Raw genomic sequence first — 25,810 nt, 5'->3', positions numbered from 1 at the left:
TCCGCCTCAACCACTGCAACCATTCATACTCTTACTGTATTTAAAAAGAAAACTTCTAACCGTTCATAATCATAACAATTGTAGAAAATAAGATTTTTTTTTTGTCGTGCGTTTCTTTTATTCTTCTTTTTTTGTAAAACAAAAATGGGATATTTTTACCATTTAAACATTCTATGGTAAATAAACAAGTTTGGTCTAAGAAGAAAGAAAAAACGAAAAAAGGTTTTTGGACCAAAGCTATGGAACTCTTTTTAATAATTTAGAAATATTCGTTGAAACACGAATGGGAGTGAAGATGAATGCTACGTGCGTCCGAATCTAACTATGTACATAATGTATTCTTCTAATTAATATGAACGTCCATTATATCGAATACTCTATCAAATCCGAAATAATGGGTGTGTAATTTATCTATTTACAAAACTGTTAGAAAGAGGGAGTGCGTGATACTAAAAGCAACCGTGTGTGGTCGATTAATCATTTGCAAATGACTACACATGTCTAATCTTAATTTTAAATATCACCATCTTCGTATCATTTTTTTCTTGTCACCACTAAATATAACACTATTAACTAAAACGCGAGACTTTGAATTATTCTATAACTTATCTTTATTTCTCTCTTGCATTCGTGTGGCGGAGTCAACACTTGCAAGCTTTGTCCTAAAAACTATGGTTTAGCAATGGAAATTCTGGATATTGTTAAGCTTGCTAGGATTGGCTAAGTTTTTGTTTTTTTGGTCAAAATTTGGCTAAGTTATACGACTTTGATTTTAATGAAAGAAGTTATATTATGTTTAGTTATAATTTCAAATGTTTTGTTTCAAAAATTGGAATTTAAAAAAATTTATAAAACCATTATCCTTTCAATTAATTAATTTGTATTTTCTGAAGAGAAAACTTGCAAAACATTTTTTTCTTCAAAGTCACAGTTACATACACGCATACTTTATGATTGATGAATTTAACGGGTCTCATATGTTTTTCTGAGAATAAATGGGTTTATATATATCTATATATATAAAGTTAACTTTGCTCACTTCTCCTTCCTCTACATCAGCATCTACGTAATTAAAAAATTTTGTGTAAAAAATACTATTTTAATATTCATTTATGGCATATTTATTACTTATAATTAATAATAGTAAAAATAAATAAAAATTAATTAATTAAAATTAATTAAATTTTAAAATAGTATAAACTATAATATAATTTTTTAGTAAATAATAAAATAATAACTATCTAAAAATGAATTAAGTAAAATAAATGAAAATTTTAAAATAGTAAAAATAATATTATAAATTTGTTTTAGTAATAATGTTATTATTAAGATAATAACCAAAAATGATTATATTCCAAATTTTAGAATGGGTTAATGAGTTTTAGAATGTAAGTAAGATTTTAAAGCATGGTAGAGTAAAAAAACAAGTTATGTAATTGTATTTATAAAAATCTAAACATGAAAATAAAATTGAAGTGAAATATTAGTTTCTAAGAAACATATACCATAAAGATTTATTATTAAATTTTACTTATAAGAAAAAAAAATAATTACTTAAATTAACTTAACTTAAAAGTTTTGATCTAAAATAAAGATATTGTAAGGGGGCACACTTTTTTTGGGGAAAACTATGAAAAAGAATTTTGAAAAAATAATCTATATAAAAAAATAAAATCAATGGTCAGGAAATATAGATAAAATGATATGTAAACCGTTACAAAAAATGGCATGTGATTTGTGTAGCATATCTTCTAAGGTATATTATCAACTGGAGCTACAATTTTATAACATGATATAAAAGATATATAACATATATTATCAAATACTTATAACCCAAAACATTGGCAAAAACAACATATTTAAAGTACACTATGTTTTTTTTTGAGAAAACGAAGCTGGGATTGCATCACAAAATTAACATCTGCAAATAACATATGAGATTTTAGAAAAATATGTAATTTGGATTAGTGAATATATATTTATTGTGGGGTTTAAACGTTTCATCATTTAAGCATTCTTGACTTAGTTGGAAATTTTATTATGGCAGATGATGCATTTGGACAACTTCATTGTAGCGACATAACACTAAAATTATTTACGAAACTTTGTATATTCGCATTTCATGTAGGATATCGATATGTTTAAATGGTCTCTATAATTAGGTCAACGATCGATATTGACATTAGAACTTTTAAAATTATGTTTTCATGGGATATGAATATGGAATGAACTCTTTTAAAGATAAAAAGGTCAGAAGATTATCGACAATATTATTGCGATACTAGACAATATATATATTATATATATATTAGTAAAATAAGTACGGCATTTATATAGATTTATCTTTTAATCATCAAATTATATTCATATTCAATGATTCTTATTGATTAAAAAAAATTAACTAAAATTCCACATAAAATCGCAAATAGATATAACAAAGAAATATTATCTTCAAAAATATATATGTTATATATCACTGAGTAAAGTAAGTTTAGTATTTATATAGATTTATACTCAAAAGTTGGAATGATTATATTTGAGCTCAACAATTTCTATTGATAAAAAATATTTTAATTAAAATCCTGTGCGTGCTGCGGGTTCAAATTCTAGTATATATATATATATATATATATTGCCGTCATGGTATGACTTCGATTTTAATGCCAGAAGATCTATCATTGTTTGGCTATAAATTCAAATGTTTTGTTCTAAAAATTCTAATTTTTAGAAATTATAGACCATTCTCTTTTCCATTTTATTGAATAAATTGTCTTTTATTATGAGAAAACTTACAAAACATATTTTTTTCACCATAGTCAGAATTTCATTCACTTATATTTACCTTATGATTGATGAACTTAACGGGTTTTATATGTTGGTAAACGATAACCTCAATCTCTTGCTCAATATACATAATAATATAGTATATGTGTTGTAAATGTTTGCTTCATATGGGCTTATTTGGTCTGAACCATGAACTGGGCCTATATTGATGTGAATTCCATACAGGATCTGGGTTATGTAGTCTGCAAGAGTAAACCGACATAAGCTCTACGGTTTCACTATAAAAGAGAAACTAGAATTGAAGAAACAGATATGCTGTAGGAAGCCATAGAGCACGCACATAAGAAGCTGGTGGTATGTTGGTGGCGGCTGCAGGGCATAGCGCAGGACGCTGTGCAGAGCAGATGCAGAGACGCAGGACGCAATGCAGAGAGCATGTGTAGGGCATCGTACATGGAGCTTGAAGCTGTGCACAGAACCATGGTAAAAGAGCAGAAGCTTGGCTGGGGTCGAAGAGCTGAGATCCGGACATAACCTTGTCTAGGTTTAAGGTGTCTTCAGGACACTCTGATGAGAGACGAAGGTGGAGCTGCTTCTTTGGGTTTTTAGAGGTGTTTCAAGGTTATACATGGAGAGGAGAGCTGAACAAGAGACAAAGAGAGGAGAAGAAGAAAAGCTAGATCTATCATGTGTTTTTTTCTTTAGGTTTCTTTGTAGTTAGTAATTCTCTAAGCTTGTATATGAAACACTGTGTGTAAATCTTGGTTGATTGATAGTGGATGTTTGTGGGTGAAGGTTCCCATACGAGATGTACCCTCTGCATGAGAGGAATTCGTTAAATCTATGTGTTATGTTTATGTTATGCAAACTGATATGTGAAGTAGACGAGTAGTAGGGGCAGAGTCGCGGTATGCGGTTCACTACAGAGGTGAATCGGAGTCTGCGATCTCAACAATATGCATACAACCAAAATATATTTTCACAGCAAATTCACAATTATCTAAACCACCTACAATAAAATTCAAACCATTTTTCTGTATATACAAGATCCATAGCTAGACTCCTAGTAGCTTCCTAAGAAATGTTTTATAATGACAATTTTGTTCATTCTGTTCTTAATCTGTTTATTACTTAATTTGTCTGCTTGTATATGTATTTATTCTTATTCTTCATAGGTCCAAATGGATTCCAGAAAATTGTTATAAAATATGAGAAAGTGAAACCCTATCTCCACTTTGGACCATGATAACATTGTTAATTTTAAAAGGGGCACTCTAATTTAATAATAATTAAAATTTTGATAGTTGTAATATTACTATTGTTGAACCGAATAAAACTCGATTCTTATTTCTAAAATAATAAAGGGTCATGGTAAGTCCTCGACATAGGCCCCTTACCGAAGAAGAAGAAGAAGAAGAAAACTAAAAGAGTAGGGAAAAGAAAATTCGAAGAGAATAAATTATCTATCAATGTCAAATCTCTATGTGTACGGACACCTTTTCTTACGGAAATATAAGTATAATAATCTATGTGTAAGGTTTAATTCAAATAATCTGGTCAATCAATGTATGGTATGGGAGTGTAAAAGAGTGAAGAACTGAAGATGGTTGCTCAGTTGTTCTATTACGATAGAATGTTAATACTGAATTAAAATACTACAAAACCTTTTTTTTAACTAGTTTCATTAAAGTAATTTTTTTTATACATTTCGTTTTTTTTTGGGCAAAAGGTTCTCTTTTTGTATAGATGACAATAGACATTAGCAACTTATTCTCAGTACCATAACAACTTTAATTATCTACTGTCTTGTTATGTCAATCGATGTTAACAGTGATTAATTAAGCATCAAACAAATTTGTTTTTTTCTTCAGAGAAAAGCAAATTCCATTGCTCGTAGCTTTGTTGAAAATAAACAGATCCCCCATATTGTTGTCACCTCGTGATTGCTACCCTTTTTTATGATGGATGATTAAACATAGGCCCGTAACACTAAAATAAACTATAACTATTAATTTTAAAAATTGATTTTAACCAAATATTTTTTTATATATGCAGGAATCCATTAGCCATTTCTTTAGCTAAAGTTGACTATACCCATTTTGTATTTTTGAATACTTTAGTCTGCAACTATACCATCATAATTATTTTTATTATATCATTCATTAGTATTTATTTGTTAAAATGTTATATAATTGCTTCATGAAAGCTATATCATATTACCCTCCATAAACAGCCCCACTTCTGTTTGGAATTATATACTTGTGTCAATTAGTTTTTTTTGTTTTTTTTTTTTGTCAACCGATAGAAATTTATTAAAAATCTATTTCAACCTTACGTCAACCCCTACTTCGACCATGCATGTCATTTTTTCGATTGTTTTGTGCAATAATCTTATTGCTTTAACAATTAGCACTATGCATATTTATAATTTCATTGTGCAAAATAAGATATTATCTATATTGCGTTATATGTATAGAACTGGTACATAAAGATGATTAATATATATACAATATAATATGCACAGATGAATTTGTGTTGATTTTTTGTTACTTACTTTCTTTTAGTTTTTGTTAGTTACTTTCTTTTAGTTTTTAAAAATATTATTTCATTTAATCGTCTGTATAATTTGTGATGCATTACGAAACATTTTCATTGTAATATTTTGCACAACAGCCATCAATATTTTATATTATATGTTATTATCTATATTCTCTTATAGTGGTGACCCACGTGAGGGCCTTCTTCGGAAAAAAAACCTCGACGTGGTCAATGGCCAATCAAATCTCAAAGTCTGACATTAGAGGCTTTTGGTTGGTCTTTGAGGCCATAGAAAATGGAATATATATATATATATATATATATATATATATATATATTTTGATGTTATTTTGTATATAGAACAAGCGTGCATTCTTTTTCGGAGATATGGAGTTTGGTCTCTAGGATTCCTAAGGTTGTCGTTTTGGTTTGTGATTCGGTTTCGATTGGGTTTTTATGAGGGTGGATCTCGCCTTGCGATCCTTTTTCGTTGATTTAGTTTTGCTGGAAGAAGATCTTTTAGATCTGCAATGGAGATTTCCGGTATCTGGGTTTTCCTCGCTGAGGGTCTACTGTTTGTTTCCATACCTCTGTCTGCATGTACGGGGAGGATTCATGGCGAAGGTTTCAGCTTTTAATTTCCTTGATGTCTTGTGTCGTTCTCGCATTGATTTCCGTTTTGTTGATTTGGTATGGATTCGTTTTGATTGGTGTAAGTGGGTGTTGTCTATGCGGATTGATGACTCTGTCTCCGGAAATCTTCCTTCTTTCCTTGTCTTGGAGATTAATTGCTACTGGGCTGTAATTCAGGGTCGAGGTTTGGGGGATTTCGGTAGCGGCTATTACGGGATGAAGATTTTCTACCCATTTGTGGTTTATGCTCTACGGTACGGGGGATTCTGCTATTCTCACCCAGACTATAAAGAGTCTCCTCGGTCTGTGCTTATTCCTCATTCTCTCTTGTTTACTCAGGCTTTTTTCATTAGCTTTCTTTGTCTCTTGTCTCGGTGTTACTGGGTTTGCTTTCCCTGTTTAAAGAGGTGTTTTTTTCGTGTTTGCTTATCAACGCAAGTCATGTCTCAGAGTTCTCTCTTGCTTCAGGGTATGAAGGGGGTTTCGTCGGGATCAGGGGGCAAGTTAAAGATAAAGGTTCCACAGTTTGATAATACGGCTCTCATTGAAGGTTATGCTAACACCCTAATTGGGAGATGCATGAACCCAATGATGCAAGATATGAAGGCGCTGCTTTTTATGCTGCCTCGGATTTGGAAGATGGAGGACCGTGTGGTTGGGGCTGATCTGGGTTTGGGAAGATTCCAATTTGACTTCGATCGAGAGGAGGACATTCAGGAGGTCCTGAAGATGGAGCCCTATCACTTTGATCATTGGATGCTTTCCTTGGTCCGATGGGAGCCGGTGGTAGATCCGCGATACCCTTACCTCATCAAGTTTTGGGTTCGTGTGATGGGGGTTCCGTTGCACTTCTGGGCTGATGAAACGTTTCGTACCATCGGTGCTGATTTGGGTGAGGTTCAGGAAGTGGATTTGGACAATGGACGGGTGAAGATTCTATTGGATGGTTTTAAGCCTTTGATCTTTGACGCTACAGTCGAGTTTCACAGTGGTGAGGAGACGATAATATCTCTCAGGTATGAGCGGTTATTTGGATACTGTAGGCGGTGCAACAGTCTTTGTCACGACGTCTCCCGTTGTCCACTCTTCGGTGACAAGGGGAAGCAACGGGTGGAGGAGGGTTTCGAGCCTCGGCCAGAGGATAAGCTCCAGAGTTACAAGGGAGCAACGGTGAACGGTATGCCTGTTGGGAGTGGTTCGGGTTTGAGTGGTGGTAGTTCAGGGGGGACAAATCAAGGCTCTGTTAATGGGAATGGGCGTGGTGTGGGTTCTCAGGCCGTTAATCATCGATCTGGTCAAGGTTTCAGTGGTAAGTGGAGGAAGGCAAAACGGGGTGCCCCTGTGGATGAGCGGTATGTGAAGAAGGCAGTGCCTGTCGCCCCTGTTTCTGCTTCAATTTCTCAGGCTCCTGTCTTGGGGAGGGATGAAGTTCAGCATAGTACAAGTGAGGGTGGGCTTACCTTTACTGCAGAGGAACAGAAGATGCTTGATGATTTTCTGGGTCCTAATGTTGAGGAGGCTGTTGCTATGACAGAATCTTCGGTGGATTCTTTGTCAGCTCTTGCACAAGGTGCTGACATGAGGGTGTGTAAGGCTCTGTTTCCTGTTTCGGGTGATGCGAGTGTAACGAAGCCCGGGTCCATGGCCTTGGCGCAGCAGGAGGAACTTTTTTCTGATGATCTCAGTGCCTTGCTAGGTCCGGAATTTCCTGTCAAGGATGCTCACACCTTGGGATTTATGGATGCCATAATGGAGGAGCACGGTGCAGTGTCAGAGGGGCTTTCCCAAGAGGATATCTTACCAGAGGATCAGGCTGTGGAAGAGAGCTCTGCTGAGGTGGATCTCTCTGATCAGGCGGCAAGTGACACGGTAACTGACAAGGCTAGTGCGGCGGTGGACGAGGTTTCTGGGGATAAGTCTTGTAGTGACGAAGCGGAAGGAATAGTGCCTCCCCTACGGGTTAAACAGGTTAAACAAAAGGGAGTTCTCCCAGGGGCTAGTACTAAGAAACGGAACTTGTGCTCCTTGACATCTCCGCGCAAGAAGGTTGTTACAAAGGGTGCTGGACTGACTGGGAAACTTGGTTCTCACCAAGGAGGAAAGCCTCCCACCCCATCGGTTGATTAATGTGGTCAGTACGTCAAGGCCTGCAAGTGTTTGAGGATTCTGGTCTCCTCTCTGGGTTTTTCTCTCTGCAGAAAGTTTTGTTTTTTCTAGTTAATTGGTTTTCTCCAATGTCTATTTTACGGAATAAGTTGTTCACGGCAACTATGCTTGGTTGTGCTTGTTCTCCGCTTTCTTTAAGTTTTTTGATTTTCGTTTGTGCTGTTCAGGGTTGTACCCGATATCTCTCTTTTCCCCGAGTAATAATATTTTCTTGCTGGCCTTTTTCTCGGTGTATTTTTGCTTCTAAATGCTTGATCTCTTTTTGGGATCTTAATATTTGTATTCAGCTCTCGGTTTCGGAATGGATGTGGGAATTTAGTCTCGGGCTTTTATTGGGCCTGCTGTGTTTTCCACAACGGTTAATGGTTCTTTATAATTTACGCAGAACAAAAATTTTAATAACTTGGAATTTTGTTTGTCGGCTGTCCTTTTCGGGGATGGACTATTTTCCCTTTTTGGGCCTTGGCCATCTCGGGTTTTTATTGAGGCCTGTTTTAATGTTTGTTTCTTCTGGTTATATAATACATATGCCGTTTGTTTTTTTCGGTTGTATTAAAATTTATGTGGACCTGGTAAGCATGGACCTTGTGGAAATTGCTAGTGTGTGGTTCCTTTTTACTATTTCCTTAAGGGCAGGGGGAGATGTAGTTGGAGTTTTTAACTCCTTTTTTTACATTTAATTTTATGAATATTGTGAGTTGGAATTGTCAAGGCCTAGGTAATAAGGCCACCATTGGTAATCTTCGGGATTTATGGTCTAAGCATCGACCGGATTTTTTGTTCCTCATGGAAACTAAACAACCATCCCCTATTCTCGAAAAGTTTGTTGGTCATTTTGGGTATAAGAATTTAAAAACAATAGATCCTATTGGTTGTAGTGGTGGTATGGCTCTGTTTTATAATCAGGATGATTTTCAGGTCTCGATTTTATTTGAGTCTAACAGGTTAATCGACATTGAAGCGGTTTTCAAAGGGCGGATAATTCACTTATCTTTCGTTTATGGAGATCCCGTCCCCAACAAACGGGATCTGGTGTGGGAACGTATTTTAAGAATAAGTACTAATCGGTCTACCCCTTGGTTTTTGGTTGGAGATTTTAACGAGCTGACAGGAAACCATGAAAAAAGGGGGGGGAAGTTACGTCATCCTTCATCTTTTCTCGCTTTTAATGGGATGATTCGGGATTGTGGTTTTTTGGATTTTCCTTATATTGGTGATTGTTTGTCTTGGAGGGGTTGGCGGGATAAAAAACCTATTCGATGTCGGCTGGATAGGGCTATAGGGAATGAGGATTGGCATGATTTGTTTCCAGACACGGTGACGGAGTACTTACCAATGATAGCCTCTGATCATAAGCCTCTAGTGGTTAATATTGGGGCTAAAAGGCCTCGGGGGAACAGGAGTTTTATGTTTGATCGCCGCTGGATTGGTAAGACGGGGCTGATGGATGCAATCGCATCAGGGTGGGACGGGGGTTTGGATCAGGTTTCAGATACATTCACCCATAAAATTGTGAATTGTAGAAAGGCAATTTCTCAGTGGCGTAAAACACAAGTTCCATACGGTCGGGAAACCATTGATGATTTAAAGAGACAGTTGGAGGTGGCTCTAGCGGATGATTCAATTCCCCCTGCTGAAATTTCAGATTTACAGAGTCGGTTACGTCAGGCTTATGGGGATGAAGAGATTTACTGGTATCAAAAAAGTCGGAGTAAATGGATGCGATTGGGGGATAAAAACTCAAAGTATTTTCATGCTTTAACAAAGCAGAGACGGGCTCGAAATCGGATTACTGGTTTGTTTAATAAGGATGACATCTGGTCAACTGAGGATGTGGATATTTGTAATACGGCGGTATCATATTTTGAGGATTTGTTTACTTCAACAAACCCGACCAATTTTGAGGAGGTTCTACGGGAGGTCCAGACGGTGATTACAGCTGAGGATAATGAGCGGTTGACAAGACCCGCAACGGAGGCTGAGGTCAAGTCTGCCTTGTTTATGATGCATCCGGATAAAGCACCTGGCTCAGATGGAATGACATCTCTATTTTTTCAAAAATCATGGGGTATAGTTAAGACGGACCTTGTAGATTTGGTTAATAGATTTCTGGTGGAAGGAGTTTTTGACAAGAGTCTAAATCGAACTCATATTTGTCTCATCCCGAAGGTGGCCAAGCCAACTCGGATGGCAGAATTACGTCCGATTAGTCTGTGTAATGTTGGCTATAAGATCATTTCTAAGGTTTTATGTCAGCGGCTAAAAGGGGTTTTACCTGGTCTTATATCGGAAACTCAATCGGCTTTTGTCCCAGGTCGACTGATTTCTGATAATATCCTTATTGCTCAAGAGATGTTTCACGGCTTACGCACAAACCCGTCTTGTAAAGGGAAATTTATGGCCATCAAAACAGATATGAGTAAGGCATACGATAGGGTTGAATGGGATTTTGTGGCAGCTTTGCTAAGAAAGATGGGTTTTGTAGAGTCATGGGTTTCATGGATAATGGTTTGTATCACTTCGGTAGAGTACCGGGTTCTTATTAATGGCCAGCCAAATGGTTTGATAGTTCCAGAGAGAGGGTTGCGTCAGGGGGATCCTCTCTCCCCTTATTTGTTTATCTTATGCACAGAAGTTTTAATTGCTAATATACGGAAAGCAGAGAGGGATAAACTTATTACAGGGATAAAAGTGGCGAACAAATGCCCGCCCATTACGCATTTGTTATTTGCCGATGATAGTCTTTTCTTCTGTAAGGCGGACAGAGAACAATGTCGGGCTATTTTAGATATTCTGAAACAGTATGAGTTGGTTTCGGGTCAACAAATTAATTTCTCAAAATCTTCTGTCCAATTTGGGCACAAGATTGATGATCAGACCAAAAACGAGCTCCAGGGTGTCCTTGGGATCATGACTTTGGGTGGCATGGGGTCATACCTGGGCTTACCCGAAAGTTTGGGTGGGGCAAAGACAAAGATTTTCTCTTTTGTTCGGGAACGGATTCAGAGTCGGACAAATGGTTGGACGGCAAATTTGCTGTCCAAAGGGGGAAGGGAAGTGATGATAAAATCTGTTGCTACTGCTGTTCCAACGTTTGTGATGTCGTGTTTTCGTTTACCAAAAACAATTACATCAAAGCTTACCAGTGCGGTGGCAAACTTTTGGTGGAGTACTAATGGTCAGTCAGGGGGAATGCATTGGCTTGCCTGGGAGAAATTATGTGTAAGCAAACAGTTGGGAGGTTTGGGTTTTAGGAATGTGGATGACTTTAATTCGGCATTACTGGCTAAGCAGTTATGGCATCTCATAGACGCTCCAGAATCGCTGTTTGCCAGGGTGTTTAAAAGTAGGTATTATCGGAATACGAATCCTTTGGATCCGATTAGATCATACTCTCCCTCCTATGGATGGAGGAGTATATGTTCTGCTCGCTCTCTGGTAAATAAAGGGCTTATTAAACGGGTTGGCTCTGGGGACACCATTTCTATATGGTCTGATCCTTGGGTACCAGCTCAATTCCCGAGACCAGCTGTCAGTAAGGGTCTGTTAAAGGACCCTTATCTTCAAATGAATCATTTAATTGACCGACACACTAATACTTGGCGTATGGATATGCTTAATGAGCATTTTGATCCACTTGATGTTGCATTGATAAGGGCTATACCATTGGGTGGTAACTCAAAGGATGATCCTTTCGGTTGGCATTTCACAAAAACAGGGAAGTACACAGTCAAGTCAGGCTATCACACTGCACGTCATGATGTGGTGCGGACTTTTGCAGCCACTGGTTCAGGCCCGGACATTACCCCTCTACTCGCTAGTGTGTGGAGGGCCCGTTGCCCGCCCAAGATTCAACATTTTATGTGGCAGGTTTTATCTGGTTGTATTTCGGTTTCGGCAAATTTGGGACGACGGGGAATTGCTTGTGATTTACGGTGTGTACGATGTGGTGCGGATATGGAGACTATTAATCATGCCATCTTTGTGTGTCCTCCGGCCCGCCAGGTTTGGGCCCTAGCACATGTACCGGTGGGAACAATTTCCTTCCCGACAGAATCTGTTTATGCGAATGTAGATCATTTTCTAGGGAAACAGAACCCTGGGGCTCATGTTACGGCTTTCCCATGGCTTATGTGGTTTATTTGGAAAGCAAGGAATGCACGTGTTTATGACAATATTGTCGATCGGCCGGAGGATATTGTAAAGGTAGCAGAGTGTGAAGCTGCCGCGTGGCAGCAGGCTCAGGAAGAAGACGCTCCACTGACAACTGTCCCCGCAGTTTCGGGGATACCAGTTTGGGTGGCTTCTGCTTCCCTCCCTTCGGTTTTTTCAGGATACCGCTGTTTCACAGATGGATCTTGGAAAGCAGGGGATTTGTATGCAGGTGCAGGATGGTGTTGTACCTCGGCCCAGACAGCGTTGCCGTTTTTGGGAGCAAAGAATTTCCGGCAGAGTCTATCTCCATTACATGCTGAAGTTGAAGCGTTCCTATGGGCGATGCGCTGCATGATCGGCCATGATTTCAGAGATGTGGCTTTCTATACCGACTGCTCAGACTTGGTGAAGATGGTGTCTTCCCCTTCTGACTGGCCAGCTTTCTCGGCGTACCTTGACGACATCAAGACAGATAGGGAAGAATTTTCTTCTTTCTCTTTATCTTTAATATCTAGAAATGCAAATGTAAGGGCGGATTCTTTGGCACGCCAAGCGCGTACATCTCCGCACCAAGTTTTGTTTGTAAACAATTTCCCTACCAATTGGCTCGTTTGAGCTGATCTTTTGTTGACAAAAAAAAAAAAAAAAAACAAGCGTGCATGTACTATTAAAATTTTGAATTCGATAAACATTGTTTCTGAAAATTGAACGACATTATACATCATCAATGTTATCGTTAGAGGTTAACCCAATATGATATCTTAATTTATTCATTCACTAAACGTCAAATCAATATAAATTTTATAAGTCAGACCCACTATAACTTGGATTCATCATATATGATATAATCTGTGTTTGTACAAGCAAGTTATAATTTTATATGATTTATTTCTCTTATCATAAGAATTGTATCAGATTATTAAGTTTTGAACGGTAGTAATCTTTCTAGGTATCCAATGTTTGGTTGGTTTTATTTCTGTAGAAAATATATGAAGTTAATTGCAAACGAATCTTGTACTATATGATTCATTTTTTGCATGGTCACATTCAGTTTCCTAACAAAACACATCTTTATACGTTTAAATTAAATAACTTTAGAATAAAGTTTTCACTAATTTTTATGATTCTAGGCCTTTATTATTACGATTACTACTTGACAGCATAGGATCAAAATGATCATTATATTACTTTCTATAAATTTCAATCAAATATATTGGAATATTTTTCAGGTCCTTCAGCTTTTAGGTTTGAAAGGCTATTGATGTGATTAAGAAGAGTTATCTAAACAGCAAACATTTATAATAATTAGTGTATGTAATTAAGAAGAGTTAGTGGCAATATAACAACAACAAAATGGGTGTTTAGGAATAAGCCAAATAGGAAAAAGCTAAAAACCGAAAGCCAACAATTATAAAAGAGCTTCGAGACCTTAATTTATTCGAGTCAGAAATCGCATAACCAAATATAGTTTTAGTTGATTCCACTAACTTTGAAATCAAATTTCTATATTTGTATGATAATAAGGTCCGATCAAACATGCAAAAGAATTTGATGCATCAAAAATCTCATAACCTTTCTTATATGAAACATGAATAGCATTTGATGCATTCATACCACTGACTGTATTCAACCCGATCAAGCATTTATTTTCTCGAAAAAAATAGAAAATAGTTTAGCTAGGAAAGAAAAAAACTTGCCTGATGGTTATTCAACAAGCGATAGATTCACTGCTGTAGTTGCTAAACAGTTAAGATGTTTTCCAACAAGCACCATAAGCAGAATTGTTTGGACGATAGAAAACTGCTTAAACAAAGTTTAACTCATTTTTGTTTCTTTCGTTATACTAATTGGTGACAGAACCAATCACACTTCATGATTCTTTAGTGAAGTTGTAGTGATATATGAATGTATCATTTTGAGACACGTGTTATATGGAGCAAGTGTCTGCAAAATATATTTAAAACAAACAGCATGTCACTGTTACATTCCAGCGCCACTATAAATTCTCGAAGCCCCGATCATGCTTCATCAACATATGCTCGTTGAGAGCCAGATAGTTTCAGTATATATCTCTATATATGTATATTTAAACTATCACATACCTGAGCTAGAATCTGTAACTTGCCTTCATCTGATCTCATTTATTTTCAGGATTTTCTAAGTACCAAGAAAAATAGAAGATTATTGTTATGTTTTTTTCTTGTAGAAATTTATAACAATTTGACAGGGAAGAGACAGTGCTCCGGGAAACAAGCCACTTCAAGTTCAAGGTTAGTAATATACGGGAACGGTGTCTCTACTTTGACCCCAAACGAATCTATTGCATGTTATTATGCCTTTGTTATATTATGCTTCTAATTAGATCTGTCTTTAAAATATTAATTATATAATTTTATCCAGCAGGGGAAGTTTTTATAAGAATGAAGCCATGCATGACGGCTCTAAGACAAGTGATCATTCAACCATTGTTGAACTTCAAAGGAAACATGGTCGACGGTCCGTTTTTCCGGCGAAAAGACAAGGTCGTTTTCGTCATGGGAGCCACCGGAACCGGGAAATCCCGTCTTGCAATCGACTTGGCCACTCGTTTTCCGGCGGAGATCGTGAACTCCGACAAGATCCAAGTCTATAAAGGTCTCGACATAGTCACCAACAAAGTCACTACAGAGGAAAGCCTCGGTGTTCCTCACCACCTTCTCGGCACCGTCCACGACACTTACGAAGATTTCACGGCGGAGGATTTCCAAAGGGAAGCGATCAGGGCCGTTGAGTCAATTGTCCAGAGAGACCGTGTCCCCATCATAGCCGGTGGTTCAAATTCTTACATCGAGGCTTTGGTCAACAATTGCGTTGACTTCCGGTTAAGGTACAATTGTTGTTTCTTGTGGGTTGACGTCTCTAGACCGGTTCTACACTCGTTTGTCTCGGAGCGAGTTGATAAAATGGTTGAGATGGGACTAGTCGACGAGGTTCGCCGCATCTTTGATCCGTCTTCGTCGGATTACTCCGCAGGGATCCGCCGTGCCATCGGAGTTCCGGAGCTAGACGAATTTCTCCGGTCGGAGATGCGGAACTATCCGGCGGAGACAACGGAGAGACTTCTTGAAACAGCGATCAAGAAGATTAAAGAAAACACGTGTTTGCTTGCGTGCCGTCAGTTACAGAAGATTCAGAGGCTTTACAAGCAGTGGAAATGGAACATGCACCGCGTCGACGCGACGGAGGTTTTCCTCCGGCGAGGAGAAGAAGCCGACGAGGCTTGGGAAAACGCTGTGGCTCGCCCGAGCGCACTCGCCGTCGACAGGTTCTTAAATTACAACGAAGACCTCCATTTGGACGGTACAGATATTCTCCTTCCGGAGATCTCCGCCGTCCCGCCGCTCCCCGCCGCCGTGGCAGCGATTTCACGGTGAAGAAAAAGAACGGATGGACATATATATATTAGACAAAAAAGGAAGTTTAAAGTTTAAACCACAATAAATGACACGTGGCGAGACTTGTTGGAAAGAGGATATAGTCATGATAATGCCACGTGGCGAGATGGGTCGTCGCTGTCTCGAAGAAGATGATGACGTTTTCATTACAAGTATGTAACTAAAAAAAAAAAAGGTGTGTTACGGCTTAAAGGAGAAAAAAAAAAAAGACCAGTTTGGAGGGGAACTGAAGCGGACGCGCGGGGCGGACGCAGACAGTTGTTCCTTTGTTCTTTTTTTTTTTTTGTCTTTTTCTTTCCGGTATAGTGTACTTTAGGGCTAGGATCTGGTCCGGAATAGTGTACGGTTTATACGGTGGATTAGGCTAGGCTTAAGACAAAAAGAGCTCGTTGGTCAACGCGGTTTGGCTCGGAAAAAAAGAAAGAATAAAGGGATCCAACGGACTAAAAAAGGAGTTTTGTTTGGAAACACAGACCCCACTTTTGACGGCGTGTTGCCGTCCGATACGTGTGTGTTTGGGTCCTCCAGTTGTGACGTGATGTGGTTATAAATAATTCAATCAAACGGCTCTCAAGTGATTATTTATGATTTGTGTCTCTGTCCATTTATAGTTTTTTTTTTTTACTTTTTTTTTTGGCTGGTTTGGTTTGCTGCTAGTTAAACAATTCATGTTTCATGGATAAGTTTTTTTAGCCTTTAAAAAGACGAATGGAGGAATTTTAATTACGATTAATTAACACATTGGAAAAGAAAATTACATATGTAATAAATAACATTTGTACACTACTACTTAATAACATAAGTAAGGAGAGATTCTTGTGTTAGTTGATGCCCACTACCCACCGCCACACCTCTTTTCTCCATCTCTTACCCAAACTATGAAAAATTGCTTGCCTTTTTTGTCTAACAAATTGGCATGACTTTCTTTTCTAAATCTAATCCTTACATGTATAATTTATAATGTAGAATATCTGTACGGAAAACAAAAACTTATACATATGTTTTTTGGGGGATTTTCAAAAATACTATTTTTTCTATGTCACTTTTCAAAAATACCATTTTATAGTGTCAATTTTCAAAAATACATTTTTAATATATAAATTGATTAATTTCTAAATCCTAAACCCTAAATATTAAACACTACCTCCTAAAAACTATATCCTAAATATAAAATAGAGAACCCAAACTAAAAAAAAATTTAAAAATTAATTTAACATATTGTAATTGTGTAAAAAAAGAATGAAATGAAATTGTTCAAAAAAATGTATTTTTGAAAAGAGGTATGTCAAAAGAGGTAATTATAACAAATTCTCATGTTGTTTTAGTTATTTATTTATTTATATTATATATATATATATATATATATATATATATATTTATATATTTTTTAAACAGAATTTTTTTAAAAAAGACCGTCTATATTGTTAGAACTTAGAATTATTCGATCCCATACCTATATATAAAAACAATTTGTTTACTACTATTCTAAGTCCATCACTAAAGTACTATGCACATATCTATTATTGTTAATTGTCTTTTTACATCCTTTGCTATTTAAACATAATTAATGTATTTATAATTGTTGAATGCGTGAAGGTGTAGTTAAAAAAATAATATATATGTGTATATTTATCTGCTTTTCTAAATAAAAGCCGAAATAATTTCTGATAATACTTTATTTTGGGGATTTAATCCTCCCTCTCAAGATCAAACTGGTGGGAAGAAACCTGAGGACCTCCTTTTAGATGACTTTTTCCACATATCATTACATCACCTTCGGTTTGATTGTTTTCTTTTTCCTTCTCCGAACTTGGTTTATTAATCTGTTACTTACCTACCCTGCTTAGCAGTTGCATGCATATTATTTTTGGTATATGATGTATATACAAATATAATCATACTAGAACATGTAAATTGTTAATTTTGCTAGCGATAGATATTGTCTACCAATACGCGTTAGTTCCAAACTTCCAATATATAGACAAATGATTATTACTTTTTTTTTTCTTAACTACATATAACATTTGTTGAGGTATAAATATTCTAAGAAAAAATTAATAATTGGACCAAAATGTGGGAGTGGATGTCAAAAACTATTCCCATTAGCCAAGTTGCCTTAAGAGAGTTTTGAATGCCTCAATTATTAGCTTCGTCTAACACGTTAGTCGTTAGATGTATTCGATCGAGCCACAAGCTGTTTTTCATAACATATACTGATATATATATTTGTTTTCCAACATTTCAATTATTACTTAATTTATCTTACAGCTTTTGTATCAATGCGTGTCGTCAAAGAAAACAACTCGATATCAATGGGCATTCTTGAATTATTTTCATTTTCTTATAGCGATTCCAAGTTTTAATTCTGTATTTGTTTTATTAGTGATTTGACTAACTCAGTTTTATTTAGGTCCAAGTAAAGTGTGTTCCACTTCTACGTACCTTCAAATCAGTCATTATATAAAGTTATACTTTTATACTATATGAATTATTTAAGGAAGAATAATAATTTACACGAAGAAACTGTTATTTGGAAAGGTGCATGCATTAGTCAGTTAAGTCTCATCATCTTTGAAATTTGAGGACAAAGTTATGGGCAATGATTAATTAATGATTAACTATGTTTATATGACAAATTGTTAATCTTTATTCTCGTGTGGTATTGGTGGAATTATGCATTTATAGTGTAGTTATGAAAACTATCGCGAATTAGGGGAGCTAATATAGCAAGTTACGAATCTTAATTTTCGAAAAGATTATACCCTTTTTTGTCGAGAGGAAGATTGGTATATGGATGCGTACGTTTACTTTAAACTTACAACTATACACACTCGATTCGTTTTTGTTTGTTTTGTCTTATGATTTTGACATATAACTCAGTAAATTAATATTCTATAAAATTATAAATTAATAAATTTTATTGGTTCCAAATCAAACTAGTATAAAAATTAATTTTTTTTTTTTTAAATTTCAATTTCTAGATATACATAATTTTTATTTTGATAGTTTTATAAACTAATAAAATACGATAACTGATATAATTATTCATAAATTTCAATTTAAGTATGTCATATGTAGTATAAGTAAATTTGTCAATAGTATTTGTAATTTTTTGTCAATAATATTTTTTAAGTTAAAAATTCAATTTCAAAACTAGAAAATTTATAACATCCAAAAGTCTAAACTTATTGGAATAAAATTTTCTTAATTTTTTTTAAGAATTTAAACAATTGAAAATACATCTATTAATTTACATTTTAAATAATAAATATTATTTTAGAAATAAATTAATATCACTTTAAATTATTAATATATCATGGTTCTAAAATTATTAATTTATATATATTTTACTGTACACTAATTAGTTATATTAAAAAAGAGAATTTTATACTCAAATACACTAATTGTTAATAAAGTGCATACAGTTTACACTACAACCCACTTTAAATGGGCCGAGATATTAGGCCCACGTTTCTAGTTAAGGCCATGTGAGATAAATCAGAACAAGTTCGTCGTTTCCTCCTTTAAGGAATTTGTCGTCGGCGACTTACTCGACGGAGAGATGGCTCTGTGTCAGTCGATTGCACTCCCGGCTTTATACAAACACCAATCTATCGGGACATCTCAAAATCGGAAATTATTCATTCTACCAACGACGGTAACTTCCAGATATCGTTTGGTTTCTTCATTTCATACGGCGCGAAGCAAACCCTGTTCTCCTCTACGGACCATCAGCTGCGTCGCCGGAGCTAATTCAGACGATGGAATTAGAGAAGCGTCTTCTCCCTCTACTTCGGTTTTCGTGAAAGGTATGTCTAATTTGATACTCTCATTTTTGATTGGTGGTTCTATGTAGTCCTAGGGTTTAATACGAAAATAATGAACAGGGCTTCCAGATTCAGTTAGCGAAGGTCGTTTAAAGAGAGTCTTCTCGGAGTTTGGACATGTTAGCAATGGTGAGTCCCTCTTTGTCTCTGTTTCTTATGTATGTTTTATGTTTTCAGCTTCGGATATGTATGATTGAGTTAGGGAGGTTTAAGTCGTCATTTTTGATTGAATTGTAACTGTTATTTTTGTGGTTTCTTGGTGTTCTTGTTAAACATGCATTATTAGGGTTGATTAGACTAAAGCATTAAGAGGATCAATCATTAGGTTAGTTTTGGTTTAAGGAAATTGCCATGTCTGAAACCAGTGAAATCATGTTTTGTTACCGTATGACACTATTTTTTTTTTTGTGGCAGTGAAAATCATTGTAAATGAAAGGACTCGGCAGTCTTTAGGATATGGATATGTTTGGTTCAACAGAAAAGAGGATGCACAGTTGGCTGTGGAAGCTATGAACGGAAAGGTATAAAAAGCTTCTTTGAAATTCAGTTTATTTCTCTGTTGGTTTGGGTTTCTTGCTTTGGTGGCTCTTCAAGATCTTTTTTTGACAAAAGCTTCTTGTTGACTTGATCCCGAGACTCAAAGCTCTCGAAGGTGTCCACCAAAACCCACCCGGGAGTAGCCCATGTTCTTGATTCCGGATTGGTTATGAGACTTGAACAAATAACCTGAAATTGTTGTTGACACCAGTTTATTTTTTTTGGTTCAGTTCTTTGATGGCAGGTTCATTCTCGTTAAATTTGGTCAGCCTGGATTGTCCCGTCGCCGGAAACCACATTCCGATTTCCTTTTTGTAAATAAACGATCTTAAAAATTTATGTTTATGGGAACGCTCCGATTTCCCAATCATCTGCGAATCTTGTCTCGGTGACAACCCCTACGTTCGAATGGTAAATTCACTTCCTCGATTCCCATCTAATGGATTTGCCTGTCTCTTGTAGGTCGTAATTATCAAGTATCAATCACATTGAATTCAAAGTTCTGCTTTATGCAATTTGTATGGCTTTTTGTTTTTCTTCTTCTATACAGAAATTTCATTCAAAGAAAAACAAATGACATTAAATACTACAAAGGAAACAAACAAAATACATTAAACCGAAGACTTATGAGTTATGACTTCGACTGTCTTATAATAACTTCCACTGTCTTATTATTATGAACAATTGAACATCTAAACAGTTCATCATCCGTGACTAGTAATAATAAGACATAAATTTGACAAATTCCCAAAACCACTGATCTAAACAAGCATCTACAATATATGTTAATGTTTACATTTTAACATAAAATTTTTGGAATTTCCTAGAGAAACATAACAACAGATTCGTTTGTAAAAAATTCGTACTACATTTCTCTATCGGTCGACCTGTGTCGGCAAAACTTTATTCTCGTTTTATCATTTAAAATTGTTTTCCCAGTATGTTGTTTCTCTATCTAATTTTGTATAATTGCTTCTCTCGTGACTTATTTTTTTCTATTATTTATTAGTAATACACAAAGAATTCTCAAAAATAAAATTTATTGCCCCAAACCCAAAACCTATACATACACAAAAAAACTTATATGTAAATAAAAAAACCGGCCATCGTCGTCGTCCTCCTCCTAACATGCTCCATCTCCTCCTCGTCTCCTCCTCCTCCACCACCACCACCATGCCACCTTCCTCCTCCGCCTCCTCTAGATCCGCCGCTAAACACAGCTCCTCCTCTTCCTCTCTCAACCTCTGCAAACATTCACCGTCGGCGACTCTCGACCTCTTAATCCTAATCCTCGTCCTCTTCTCCGGCACATTCCTCCTCTCCTCTTACTTGTCTTACATAATCCACTCCTTATCTCTCCTCTCCTCTCATTTCCCTTCAATCGCTCTCTCTTTCTCCTCTCTCCTCCCTCCTCTCATCTTCTTTCATCACGATTCCGACGAGGAAGACGATCATCATCATCTCTCCGGGATAGCCACTCCTCCGGCGTCGTTCTTCTTCGCGTTCGCTGTCTTCTTCGCCGCGTCGATTGCGTTTCTAGACCTGTGTTGCGGATCAAGATCGAGGAAATGCCGTAACCCTAAGTGTAAAGGGTTAAAGAAAGCTATGGAGTTTGATTTGCAGTTACAGACAGAGGAATGTGTTAAATCCGGTTCGGTTAAGGAGATTGATCGGTTGCCTTGGAAAGGAGGTAGTGAGAGCAATCCTGATTACGAGTGTTTGAGAGCTGAGCTGAGGAAGATGGCTCCGGTTAATGGTAGAGCTGTTTTGATTTTTCAATCGAAGTGTGGTTGCTCTGTTGCTAAGCTTGAAGGTTGGGGTCCTAAGAGAGCTCGGCGTCTTAAAAAGTATGTGCCTTTCTAACTCAATGTTGTAGTTTTGTTTGTTTTTGGTATAAAACTTAAGTCTTGACTGAGTCATGTTCTTGCATTGGTTTGTGAATTTGGGCTACATTGGTTAGTTGGAACTTGGTGGCTAGTGAATGTGTAGGTTTGGTGCCATTTGATCAATTTGAGACCAGTTTCAAGTGAAATTGATAGGTTTATGTAATCCTCATTGGCTACGGATTTTAGAACAAACCCTCAACTCCTTAATGCTTTGATACTCCTTATGGTGCTTTATTCCAGTTGTTATGATGAACGGAATTGTCAATTTATGGATAGATTAGTAGTTTTATGGTTACGCTATTTCAAAGGTATGGTGTGATCTTTTAGCAGATTGAATCTTCTTTATTGACAGATAATATAGAAACAATTGAACATGACTCTCTAGTTGTTTGATGTAGTGTTTGTCTGGTATGAAAGAGTTAGCGCACATGCAGCCATAATCATGGAACATGTGCTCTGTGCATCATATACCAGATGTGATTTGAAATCTCCCCAATTTCACTTTTAAGTAGTTGTGTAAAAGTTCATCATCTTCAGTTTGGGGAACTTATGTAGCTAAACCGTAACGAGATGCTAAAAAAATTCAAGCTATAGAGTTTAGAGCATGAAGTAATGGGTGAGTCAAAATTGCGAATAAAGCGGGAAATGTTAATTCTAAATTTGCCATGAACATGTCCCTTGTCTGTTGAGAAGTGGTTCCACTAGCTAGGCAGCTTACATTTTTACAATATGGATAGCTTCTGTCTAGCTTTTTGCCTACCAAAGAGGAAACACTCCATTTATTTTTGTAATCATCTGTCTAGCTCTTTGCTTTCCTGTTTTCTTGGTGATTCCTGAATTCATCATAATAGCTCCTAATGATTCTTGATTTATAGACAAAAGCTTTTAATTAAGGATTCCATTTTGACTTAAAATCTTCTGCTGTGTCTCTTACTTTGTTTGCACTTATTCTTTGCAGATCGCCGGCTAAATTAGCTGTAAAGGGATGTGTAGACAATCACTGATCCGGAAACTCTCCAGTTTTATACTTACAGATTGTCACATTAAAAATTAGGAGGCAAATATAAATTATTTCCCCATTTCCTATAGAGTTAAATCCCTGAAACTCAAACATGTCTTCTTATTGATCTTGAACACTTCCTCTGTGGAACTATATATAGTCAGAAAATTTCAATGCCACAATGATCAAATCAAATGTATTTTTCGTTGTATTTAATATTTATAGTCTTTTATATTTACATAAAAAAAAATATACTTTTTGTTCCTGATCAAACCACAAGCTATATAAAGAGGACAAGAGAGCTTTTTAATACAAAAACTGGAACTTTAAAGGGTTTAGTTTTGTTGCTCTCATGGTCTCTTATGATCAAATCGATTCAAATTCTCCAGTCTCGTCGCTGTTGGGTCTTGTCTCCTCAGCAGGCGAGATGTTTCTCTGCTCCAAGTCTGACCCAATTCGATTTCTCCGGAGAGAGTCCCGATAGTGAACGAGCACTCGTCTCTGCTCTTGGATCATGCGCTTCCAGTAAAAACATATCTTGTGGCCGACGAATCCATGGCCGTGTCTTGAAATCAGGACTTGATTCCAATGGATTCATCTGCAATAGCGTTCTCAACATGTACGCTAAATGCCGTCTCTTGGCTGATGCGGAATCTGTTTTCCGAACTCACGCGAAGCTTGATTCTGCTTCGTTTAATATAATGGTTGATGGGTATGTTAGGTCTCGTCGACTTGGGGACGCGCTTAAGTTGTTCGACGTAATGCCTGAGAGAAGCTGTGTCTCGTATACTACTTTGATTAAGGGTTACGCTCAAAAGGATCGGTGGTTTGAAGCTATGGAGCTTTTCAGAGAGATGAGACATTTGGGAATTACGCTAAATGAAGTGACTTTGGCCACTGTTATATCAGCTTGTTCACATTTGGGTGGGATTAGGGATTGCAGGATGTTGCAGTGTTTAGCTATAAAGCTGAAGCTTGTTGATCGGGTCTTTGTTTCGACGAATTTGCTGCATATGTATTGTGTTTGCTCATCTTTGAAGGATGCACGGAATTTGTTCGATGAAATGCCTGAGAGGAATTTAGTAACGTGGAACGTGATGTTAAATGGGTACTCAAAAGCTGGACTTATCGAAAAAGCTAAGGAGTTGTTTGATCAGATTACTGAAAAAGATATTGTCTCGTGGGGAACCATGATTGATGGGTGTCTTAAAAAGAATCAGCTTGATGAAGCTCTTGTTTTCTACAACGAGATGTTGCGCTGTGGCATGAAGCCTAGTGAGGTTATGATGGTGGACCTTCTCTCTGCTTCAGCTCGATCATCAGTCAGTTCCATTGGTTTGCAACTTCATGGTAACATCGTGAAAATGGGTTTTGATTGTTATGATTTCATACAAGCAACGATCATACATTTCTACGCTGTCTCTAATGACATGAAACTCGCTCTTCAGCAGTTTGAAGCGAGCGTTAAGGATCACATTGCTTCGAGAAACGCTTTGATTGCAGGATTTGTGAAGAATGGAATGGTTGAGCAGGCAAGAGAAGTATTTAATCAGACTCGTGACAAAGACATCTTTTCATGGAATGCTATGGTATCAGGTTACACGCAGAGTCTAACGCCTCAGTTAGCTCTTCATCTCTTTAGCGAAATGATCAATAGTAGCCAAGTGAAACCAGATGCAATCACAATGGTGAGTGTTTTCTCTGCAATTTCATCTCTAGGCGCATTGGAAGAAGGGATAAGAGCACATGAGTATCTAACTCGTAGCTTAATTCCTCCCAACAACAATCTTACCGCTGCTATAATCGACATGTACGCTAAATGCGGTAGCATCGAAACGGCTCTAAACGTTTTCCGCCAAACAAAGAACATTTCTTCGTCAGTCTCTCCCTGGAACGCAATCATTTGCGGGTCTGCGACACATGGTCATGCAAAGCTAGCTCTTGATCTCTACTCTGATCTCCAATCTCTCCCAATCAAACCGAACAGCATCACATTTGTTGGTGTCTTGAGCGCATGCTGCCATGCAGGCCAAGTGGAGTTAGGCAAAACGTATTTCGAAAGCATGAAGAGGGATCACGGGATCGAGCCTGACATAAAGCATTACGGATGTATGGTTGATTTATTGGGAAAAGCTGGGAGATTAGAGGAAGCAAAAGAAATGATCAAGAAGATGCCTGTAAAGGCGGATGTGATGATCTGGGGGATGTTATTATCGGCTTCACGGACTCACGGGAACGTCGAGATCGCCGAGCTTGCGGCTACTGAGCTAGCGGCGATGGATCCATCTCACGGAGGATGCAAAGTTATGCTTTCGAACGTTTATGCAGACGCAGGGAGATGGGATGATGTAGCTTCGGTCAGAGAAGAGATGCGGACGAAAGATGTTGAGTGGTCACGTGCCTTCAGTGGTGTTGTCTGAATTGTTCCTGTCTAATAGAGGTATTTAATGAAGGTGTCTATTTTTCTTATTTTATTTTGATTTCGCAATATTTAAGAAGTTCATAAGCAAATTATTTTGTGAATTTCCAAGTACCTCAATTTCATTAATTAATTAACAAAAAATCTTCAACTATCATTTATAGTTTTATATCGTCAATCGAAAACAGAGGAACGTTAACTCTTTTTATTTGGTATGTTAACTTAAAAAAAAAAACTATGGTGAGTAAAGCATGGATAAGGGGACTAACTGCTGTCTGTTTTGAAGGAGATTGTGAACAACTCACAAACATTGTAAATGGAAAGGCATATGATATATCTATCCATGGAATTTATCAAGATATCATGCTTTGGGCCTCCAAATATCAATATATTAAATTCATTTTTGCTAAACGCAGTTGTAATAAAGTAGC

The 25,810-nt window shown here is 36.8% G+C and overlaps 3 protein-coding genes and 2 pseudogenes across 6 annotated transcripts; all 5 read left to right on the top strand.

Moving 5' to 3' along the window:
* Positions 1 to 5,681: 5,681 nt before the first annotated feature.
* Positions 5,682 to 8,342, top strand: LOC147918643 (uncharacterized). The gene has a single exon (XM_087506516.1). It carries the CDS (start codon positions 5,779 to 5,781, stop codon positions 8,080 to 8,082), a length of 2,304 nt encoding a protein of 767 aa, XP_087362642.1. The 5' UTR covers positions 5,682 to 5,778; the 3' UTR covers positions 8,083 to 8,342.
* A 5,931-nt stretch (positions 8,343 to 14,273) lies between these two features.
* LOC104770241 (adenylate isopentenyltransferase 5, chloroplastic pseudogene) lies at positions 14,274 to 16,295 on the top strand (annotated as a pseudogene). Of its 2 annotated transcripts, none has more exons than XR_015592069.1 (2): positions 14,274 to 14,546; positions 14,680 to 16,295. The product of XR_015592069.1 is annotated as an adenylate isopentenyltransferase 5, chloroplastic pseudogene, transcript variant X1 (transcript). The 2 variants fall into 2 exon arrangements; XR_015592070.1 differs by having other exon boundaries at positions 14,275 to 14,546; positions 14,677 to 16,295.
* Positions 16,296 to 19,150: 2,855 nt separating this feature from the next.
* LOC104770240 (organelle RRM domain-containing protein 2, mitochondrial) lies at positions 19,151 to 20,648 on the top strand. The gene is made up of 4 exons (XM_010494638.3): positions 19,151 to 19,519; positions 19,598 to 19,666; positions 19,952 to 20,058; positions 20,305 to 20,648. The coding sequence occupies exons 1-4, from the start codon at positions 19,273 to 19,275 to the stop codon at positions 20,404 to 20,406; spliced, it is 525 nt and encodes a 174-aa protein (XP_010492940.1). The 5' UTR covers positions 19,151 to 19,272; the 3' UTR covers positions 20,407 to 20,648.
* A 129-nt stretch (positions 20,649 to 20,777) lies between these two features.
* Positions 20,778 to 23,176, top strand: LOC104770239 (uncharacterized protein At5g19025). The gene is made up of 2 exons (XM_010494637.3): positions 20,778 to 21,921; positions 22,919 to 23,176. Exons 1-2 carry the CDS (start codon positions 21,203 to 21,205, stop codon positions 22,962 to 22,964), a joined length of 765 nt encoding a protein of 254 aa, XP_010492939.2. The 5' UTR covers positions 20,778 to 21,202; the 3' UTR covers positions 22,965 to 23,176.
* On the top strand, positions 23,155 to 25,533 carry LOC104770238 (pentatricopeptide repeat-containing protein At5g19020, mitochondrial pseudogene; annotated as a pseudogene). Its single transcript, XR_015593717.1, has one exon. The product of XR_015593717.1 is annotated as a pentatricopeptide repeat-containing protein At5g19020, mitochondrial pseudogene (transcript).
* The last annotated feature ends 277 nt before the right edge of the window (positions 25,534 to 25,810 follow it).

The sequence above is a fragment of the Camelina sativa genome, chromosome 20 (genome assembly GCF_030686135.1).
Source record: "Camelina sativa cultivar CO46 ecotype springtype chromosome 20, ASM3068613v1".
Taxonomy (NCBI): Eukaryota; Viridiplantae; Streptophyta; class Magnoliopsida; order Brassicales; family Brassicaceae; genus Camelina; species Camelina sativa.
The sequence above is the reverse complement of the archived record's forward strand: the minus strand, read 5'-3'. Positions and strand labels throughout refer to the sequence as shown.